Source organism: Manihot esculenta, chromosome 16 (genome assembly GCF_001659605.2).
Source record: "Manihot esculenta cultivar AM560-2 chromosome 16, M.esculenta_v8, whole genome shotgun sequence".
Taxonomy (NCBI): domain Eukaryota; kingdom Viridiplantae; phylum Streptophyta; class Magnoliopsida; order Malpighiales; family Euphorbiaceae; genus Manihot; species Manihot esculenta.
The window spans coordinates 2004714-2013848 of NC_035176.2; the positions used below are offsets into that span (position 1 = coordinate 2004714).

The following is a 9135-nucleotide window of genomic DNA, read 5'->3' on the forward strand; positions in this document are numbered from 1 at the left end:
GAAAGTGACGAACAGACAGGCCGTGGGTGTGAAACCCCAGCTTCGGCAGATGGATTCGAAACAACTCATGAACAGAATAGAATTTGGGGATAACATCCGGGGGGTTACCCCGAAGTATTGGAAAACATCGACAAAAAAAGGAGTAAAAGGGAAAGGTAGACCGAAATCCCTCTGTTTGAGAAAAAAGACTATACAACGCCCCCTCTAGGGATCCATCAAACCAGGGGGGGAGGGTTTGGAAGAACTATCCTTTCATTTTGGAAAGGAGCTCGAATAAGATAAAGCGGAGTATCTTGATACCTTCGAGAAATATGTTTATTTATGGTAGAAGAAGTGATATGCGACCTAAGATTAGCGACATCTGGGAGCTTTGGACCCTCCATGGAAGAGCAAAGAAGCGTACCTGAAAACACAATAGGATGGAAAAAACAGAAGAAGTTGCAGGAAAACAGAGAGCAGAAGAGAGCGAGTTTCTTCAGAAGACAGGGAGAATTCGAAGTGAAAGGCAATAATGAGATGAAACGTTGTTCTGAGCAGTTTTGTCTTGGAGCGGCGCGATCATTAATTGCTCTCGAAGTTTACCCTCTCAACGGTTAGATAATAACCGGCGAGAAGGTAAAGGGGCAAGGAGATGACCGCTGGGCTTCTCCACCCCTACAAAGGGCCAGGCCCACGACAATAGCCCATCAGCCGAAGGCCCACACGCTATTCGCATAAAACAAACTCAAGTTGTCAAAACCTTAAAACCGAGCTCCAGTCGAATCTCTCCCTCAGGACGACCTGACACGCAAAATGCACATCATCACCGCTTAGGCAGTAAAAACTAAGGAAAAAGAGTAAGTCATAGAAAGACCCAAGGAGACAAACAGAGGGAAGCATGATAAAGGTCAGACCAGCCTATCACCTAAGAAGGATCATCATTAAGCAAAGGCCAGGAGCCCAGAACGAAGTGATGAAGACGTCTCGGAATCTTACAAAGCTATGGGTCAGAAACTCAACCCATTGATTAAAAGCAAAGCGCACAGGTCGGTTAGTTCAGCTCGGAAAAAGTAAAATCGAAAGCTAAGGAAACTTAGAGCTCGGTTCATTGAACACAGACAGAGCTCACAGGTTGGATAGTCCAGCTCGAAAACAGAAAAGTGAAAGTTATGGATCAGAAGCTCAACCCATTGGTTAAAAGCAAAGCTCGGAGGTCGGATTAGTCTCGCTTGGACAAAGTAAACCGAAAGCAAGCTCGCAGGTCGGTCGGTACAGCTCGGAAAGAGTAAACTAAAAACTCAGACTGGCTAAATGGATTCCAGGTCGGATCAATTAAAAAATAAGAAGGAAAAAACAATATCGTAGACTTCTCAGAGAAAACCACGAAGAAAAGAGTCTCAACATCTCATGCATAATAAAGAACAGTTCGGATATGAACGAAAAAACGAAAGTTTCATTACAGCGCGTTACAAATACCCACATTACAGAACAAAAAGCTATCCTTAGAGGATTTACATGACCAGATACATCGTCTACGTTTACATCACTATCACCTATCACTATCTTAGTTTTCGATACAGAGGAACTCTTGAATGCGGAAAACGAGCTCAGTAGGTCGGCCGAACCCTGCTTCGTTATCATAGGAGAACTGAATAAGTTGATTCCCATAAGCATTTCTCACTGTTCCCCTATGGACAAACATTCGGTTGCCCAAATGTGATGCACGGTACATTCGAACAAGCTCAGATATTATATGTTGTTCGTATGTCACGCATGAAAAACATAAGTCTTCGAGTTACGGCCTCAAGAATATCACATAGCATATATTCGAAGGCATCGGCGGAAGCTTGACTGAGTGCAACAAATTTCAGCCCCTCATAATACAAGTACTCCACACCAAAGAGGACAATAAATTGATCATTTTCGCCACCTCCATTTATATCAAAAGCAGACAACATGGACATCGGGGAAATTTCCTTCTCGAAGGAAGATAAAGTCAAAACAGACCTCCCAATAGCCCATAGCCTCTTTGGAGCCCGAACAACAACCAGAGGAGGAGGCCAGCCAGACGATCTGGGTAAAACAGTTTCAACGACCTGCCAAATGACTCCACCCATCAACCGCCCTGCTAGAAGGACCTCAGAAGCAACCTTCAGACTCCCTCGAGGTAATATCAGATTTTCAAGAGGTTGGGACTGATCCATCTTTATCTCAGGTACTGTAAAAAGTTCCAAACAGAGACAAGTCAGAATAATTTTTTGTCAAAATAATGAAAGCAAGATTAAAGCAAACCCCTGGGGCAGCAAAGCAATGAAACCCTAGGCTCACCTTAATCCGTTTGAAGAAGGCGTCAAATACATCCTTTGTGGAAAAAACAGGAGAATCTTGCTGGAAGGAAAGACTCCTTTTCTCCGACAAAGGGCCTAGAAGTGAAGAAGAGTCAACACTGATATATACTCAAAATCTGAAGTCTTAGCGCAAAGTAACTCTAGACTCTAAGCCCACGATGTCAGGATCTTTAAAAGATATTCATGGAAAAGGAAAAAGAAGCATGTCTAGGCGATAATGACAAGGAAGTAAAGAAAAGCAGAGTATCTGAGAGGTAAGGAAAGGCCAGAAAGGGAAAGAGGCAGATAGGATTCAAGAAATGAGGAATGACAAAAAGATGAAAGGGAGTTATGAAGGCATCTGTACGCGAACAGACGCGGTCATAATGGTTCTCGATATTCACCCCCTCGGCAGTCAGAGCAATAACTGCCAAGAAGGTGAAGGGGCAATTGATGACCGCTGGATTTCCCTACCCCCAATCCTGGGCCTAGATTAAGGCCATGGCCCATGAAAGGAAGGCCCGCATGCTCTCTCAAGTAAAACAGGCCCGGATCATCAGACCCCTGAGGCCGGACTCCACCAGATTCTTCCTAATCGAGATAGGCCCAGCCCGTATAACCTCCCCACGGATTCCTTCTCCTCCTGGGTTCCGCGTCCAGCCCAGCTCTCGGCCCAGCCCAGGATCCAGAACGAGACTCGTCATACAGCCTGGCAGATCCGTTCGAGCGTACGCACGGGGGAGAATCAGAGGCCGTTACGCATGGAGCAGGCGCCTGATATCTTCGTACGCCCATATCTGTATGGCAGAGACGCGTGGCCCAATCATAGGAGAGCCGTAGTACGTCATCAGCAAGCAGACAGAAAGGATAAAAGGGATACCCCTATAGAGAGATGGACCAAACTTTATTCTTCAATACAAAAACCCTTGTAAAACCCTATTCTATTGGATCTCAGATCATCACATATAAAATTACATAAGCTTTTATTAATTTTTTTTAAATATAAAATTACAACAACAGCTATTAATTAACTAAAAATTAACCATAAAAAATTAACTAAAAAAAAGTTGACTATCTATATTTTTTTATTAACTTGTTAGATTAAATTATTGAAATTATATCTTTAAAATATTTTTTAATAAATGTTTAACATAATTAATTAAGAATTTCATAAATTAAAAAACTTATAATACAATTCTGAAAATATAAAATATTACAGATGAATATTGTATTGTATAATTAAAAATAAAATAATAAATATATATTCTGTGTAAAATAATTATTTTTATATAATTTATTTTAAAGGCTATATCATAAATCAGCATAAAGTTTTGACATTGATCATAAATAAAATAAATCTAAAACTCCCCAACTTCAACCCAATAACAAAAAGATAAAAATAACTAATTTCTCCTGTTAGACCTAGGTCTGTTCAATCGATCGGTTTGGTTCTGAATCGAAAAAACTAAAAATTGAAGTATAAAAATATTAAAAATCGAAAAAACCGGTTATAAAAATATAACTGAATCGAATCGAACCGATAAAAATCAGTTCGGTTCGGTTCGATTCAAACCAAAATCTATAATTTTTTTTAATTTTCTGCTTTTAATTTTCAGTAGAATAATTTAATAAATATTTCACATAAATTTATCAATAAATATTGTTTGAATACAAAATAATAATATTTAAAAAATCTATATAAAATTTAAAAATATATATAAAATCAGTATTTCTATGTATACAATTGATTTTTCAATTTTTCGATTATTTAACACGTTTAAACCGAACCGAACTGAGAACCGAATAAATTGAAAAATACTAATCGAACCGAACTGAACATTTTGATTAACCGAACCATTAAACCGAAATTGATCGGTTCGGTTCGGTTTTTCGGTTCAGACCGATTTATGCTCTCCCCTAGTTAGACCTGGTCTGATTCTGTTTTATTCCTGAAATCAAGAATTGGAGACTGGAGAGCAGAGTTCAAATTTTGACTTCAGTTTGATTTTGATTTGGTCCAGTCCAACAAATTATTTTTTAAGAAATTGCTGATTTAAATTGGACTGATACATGTTTTTTTTTTTTTTTTTTTTTTTTCAACATGCTGTTACAATTGTATTTAAAGGCCTAATGGGCCAAAAGAAAGGGAGATATAAGCCTAAAAGTCTAAAGGCCAAATTCAAATCCACAAACTTATATTCAATTAAACTAAAAAGAATTAAATTTTTTTTATTACAAATAAGAAAATTATTCAAAAAACCAATTAAATTAAATTTTTATAAAATTTTTCATTTTAAATAGTATACACTCAATAATCTCTAGGGATGAGCGTAAATTGATTTGAATTGAAAAATTAAATCAAACCGATTAATTTCAATTTAATAGTTTGATTAATGAGAAAGTTCTTTCAATTTATTCGATTTTTAATTCGATTCAATTTTTAATTTAATTTGATTTAAACGTGTTAAATAATCAAAAAATCAAAAAATCAAAAAATTAATTATATATATTTTTATTATTTAAAATATTAATTTTATTTATATTTTTAAATTTTATATAGATTTATATAAATTTTTTTAAATATTATTATTATATATTCAGACAATATTTATTAATAAATTTATGTGAAATATTTATTAAATTATTGTACTATCCTTTTATTATGCCTCGGCAAAAGTTCATTGTGAATAATATAGCAAAGACACTTCTATTTTTATTCTATCTTCTATTCTTATTTTCTCTGAATTCTTTATATCTTTGATATTATTATAAATATTCATATATATATTTTTTATTTTTATTATTAAAAATTACTAATCGTTTAATTTTTCGTGAACGCATTTGAAAATTTTGCAGTATATTTTTTTTAGAAGCAAAAAATTAAAAAAAATTATAAATTTCAAATTAAACCGAATCGATTTTTATCAGTTTGAATCAATTCGATTATATTTTTATAATCGATTTTTTCAGTTTTTAATATTTTTACAATTCAATATTTGATTTTTTCAGTTCGATTCGATTTAAAATTCGAATTGAATCGACCGATTACACAGCCCTAATAATCTCAAGCTAGGTATGACTAAAATCTACAACAAGGATAAGCGTGAGATTATCAAAGTCTAATACAAGCTAACCGACAAGTTGGCGTTTATCGTGGTTCAATGATTGATTCCGTGACCTTATTTACAGACCGTGTAGAGTTGCTTTGTGCTTGAAAATTGCTGGTGGAGATGCTTTTAAACGTAAAAGTAGGCTGGTTTGGTTCAGGAAGCTTTGTTTTTTCATCGCTTAGCATAGAAACTACGGCTGCCATTGATGGCCTATCAGCAGCATGATCTTGTGCACATAAAAGTCCAATATTTACACATCTGCTTACTTCTGTAGAGGAAAATGAGTCCATCAATGCTTCATCTATCATTCTTACACCCTTGCTTTCAGACCATGATTGCCATGCCTGCAAAATATTTGCATTTTCTTCCCAATTAAGTACGAAATCTAAATCAAGGAAAAAGAACAACATCAATGTGATTATAGTGCTGACTTACATAAGATAGAAGATTCATGTATTGTTCATCATATTGGAAGCTGCTAGTCTTCCTACCACTGACAATTTCCAAGATCAATATTCCAAAGCCGAACACATCAGATTTCTCTGAAAATATGCCACCAAACGAATATTCTGGAGCCATATAACCTCTGTATTTGAGAAGAGAACTAAAGTATTTAGCACTTGTACGTTATGTTTTATGGACGATGTTACCAGCTAGCATGAAAGCGCAAGCATTTTGGTAAATAAGATTACTTACATTGTTCCTACAACGTTGCGAGTGCTTCCCAAATCTTGTGTGCCTTCAAAAATTCTTGCTACACCAAAATCTGATATTTTTGGATTCATCTTCTCATCCAAAAGAATATTACTCACTTTTAAATCTCTATGTATAACCCTTAAACAAGAATCACGATGAAGATAAAGAAGTCCTCGAGCAACTCCCATTATAATGTTGAAACGTTTAGTCCAATCAAGCTCAGCCTTTCTTGTTGTATCTAATCAATATATATGATAACATAAGTTCATTTTACACGCACTACAAAATAAAATGATTATAAGAAATTAGAAAAGAAAAAATCCGAAAGAAAACCAACCAAATAGATAAGTATCTAAACTTTTGTTCGGCATGTATTCGTAAACTAATATCTTCTCTTCTCTTTCAATGCAGCAACCTAAGAGCCTGACAAGATTTCTGTGTTGGAGTTTGGAGATCAACTTCATCTCATTCTTGAACTCTCCTATGCCTTGACTAGAGCTACTAGAAAGTCTTTTAACTGCCACATCCTTCCCATCTAATGTTCCCTAATATCCAAACAAAATAACACTCCATGTTTTATTTTCTCCAATGAAGTAAAACATTTTTGCCTTTGGGAAAAAAAAAATTGAAGTACCTACCCTGTAAACCGGACCATAGCCTCCTTGCCCAAGTTTGTTCTCTATGTCAAAGTTGTTAGTTGCAAGCATTATGTTATTGAAATCAAATAAAGGCAACTCTATTAAATCTTCATCTTCTAAAGGGCTTCTCCACATGATTGGTTGTGAATTTTCTCTAGACATGTCACTTGGAGCTGCAAAATCAAAGCGTTTGTGTTTCTTTAGCATCTATCAGTAAGCACAAAATTCAAATCAATAAGCTTAGCCTTTATTAGCACTTTAAGCTGTCAAACCTTTTTTAAGGACTTTTTCTATAATGTCTTGTAAAACATTGGTTGTTTGTTACTAGATATCATATGAACATATCCATTTCAAATTCAACATTTAAGTCAAATCTAGTTGCCTGATCATTGTACAACATCATTGAAGTAGCAATCAGTTTCTTACCATTTGTTTTAGGCTTAGACCTTTTCTTCGCTCTCCACCTCAAGAAACAACAAAACATGGCACCAATGAGGATGACAGATGAAACAGTAATAACACTGACAATGATCTTTATATGAGTCTTCTGATCACCTACAAGATAACAATGATCCCAATTAGTAATTGCTGTGCAAGAAAAGAATAAAATGGAAACAAAGAAATTCACAAGTTGTTCAATTGTAATTACTTTCACCCAATTCTGAAAGCGCAAGGCGAAGATTAAGATCTTCTCCACCAAAGGGTAACTCATGCATATCCAAAAGGTTTGTTGTCCAAAACAAACAGCCTATTCCATTTACATATGAATAACCTGAGCAAGAACAGTTACTCAAGCAATGCTGGTGGCACTCGTTTTCATCGAAAACCTTCAAGTATTCATGCCAATCAGGAAGTTTTAACCCACCAACCTTCAAGAATCCATCTGGTTTTCCTCCTTGTGCATTAACAGAACTTGTATTTCCCCCACAACTTAATTCAGTTCGCCTGATACATCCTCCGGTCCAGTTGCCTTTCCTCCATTCGTCGTCAGACTTTGGCACAAACCCTTTCAAGCATCTACAGGTTAAATTTGGTGCATATCTCAGGCAAACCCCGAACGGTCCGCAGGCTCCATAGACTTCACAGGGAGTGACTGGTGCCTCCCACCTTGCATACCAGCCCCTCTCTTTCACCCAACACAAGAACCTTAAAACTCCTGCTGGTGAAACCACAAACATTGAGTAACTGCAGTTCCTGAGTACACTAACAGTGAGATAAGCAATTCCAGGCTGAAGACCTTCTATAAGTGTGAGTCCACATTTATAATCAGCATTCATTTCTGGTATTCCGATGAACTTGGTTTTGGCCCACGGCCCACTTCTCCAGTGAGGTTTCGATCCCTTCCAAACGAAGGCTTGTGGCGGTGTCAACGGTGGTACACCAGCAGTAAAGTCCCCAATAGATGGATCATTGTTACTTCTCCAGGAAGTTGCAGTAAGTCTCATCCCAGTTGTTTCATTGTAGGCTAACCATGTGCCTGGCAAGAGAGAATCGGACGGATGCTGAGAGCTCTCCCATAGATCATCTCCTGTTATACTGTTCCTCAAAATGAAGTTTCCATCATCTGAGAGTACAGCAATTGAACTATTCGATTGGCTAGAAATATTCGTCGACCAGATAGTGTTCCTCTGCCCATCCAGAAGCCTCAGATTCCCATCACTGCCAATTGTGAGACTCGCTGAGGAAGATGTAATGGGATTCTCTCTGTTTGCCACCCAAATCACAGTCTGAGGAGAAACTTCCTTAAACCATATTCCCACGTATTGATTACGAGAATTATTGTTAGGAGTAAAGAAACCCAACTCAAAAATTTGACGAGGAGAGTTTAGAGTTTGTTCTGGTGAGACAGCTCTGGTTGTAGTTATGTTATAAATTACAGAACAATACGCAAATGAGAACAAATTGAACAAGAAGAAACACAAAAATCCAGACTTCACCATGAACTCTCTTCTACCCATGTTATTTCTAAAATGCTATTACCATCTTCACTGACATGAAAATAATAGATAATAAGATCGATATTATTACAAGAATTGATTAATCTTGACTGGAGCAGCAGTTTCCACTTTCAAGGAATACGAGTCTTCCCCACTAATAGACAGCATAAGAAGAGGGAAATAAAGACATCAAATCGGAGATTCCGGCAATAACTGCACAAGTCAAGTAAAGTAGGCCAACGATTTTGTCTTAAGGAATGTAATGATTCTTACCAGTAGACAAAATCAATCAAGTGGGAGACTTTGGTACTGGGATTATAACCTTCCAAACTGGTGATGGGTTTCCTCCCACACCAGACTCTACACTTCCGTGGATGCTGGTGCTATTCTTGAACTCTGTCGAGGAAATGTTTTTGCTGCTTGTTCAAGGAAACAACAATGGAATACT

At 36.7% G+C, this 9135-nt stretch overlaps 1 protein-coding gene across 1 annotated transcript; it reads right to left on the bottom strand.

Annotated features, from left to right (window-relative positions):
- Positions 1-5331: 5331 nt before the first annotated feature.
- On the bottom strand, positions 5332-9135 carry LOC110607627 (G-type lectin S-receptor-like serine/threonine-protein kinase At1g61370). Its single transcript, XM_043951940.1, has 8 exons — positions 8961-9135; positions 7400-8738; positions 7177-7305; positions 6751-6923; positions 6450-6657; positions 6113-6350; positions 5852-6002; positions 5332-5760 (listed from the first exon to the last, which is right to left on the bottom strand). Exons 2-8 carry the CDS (start codon positions 8706-8708, stop codon positions 5455-5457), a joined length of 2514 nt encoding a protein of 837 aa, XP_043807875.1. The 5' UTR covers positions 8709-8738; positions 8961-9135; the 3' UTR covers positions 5332-5454.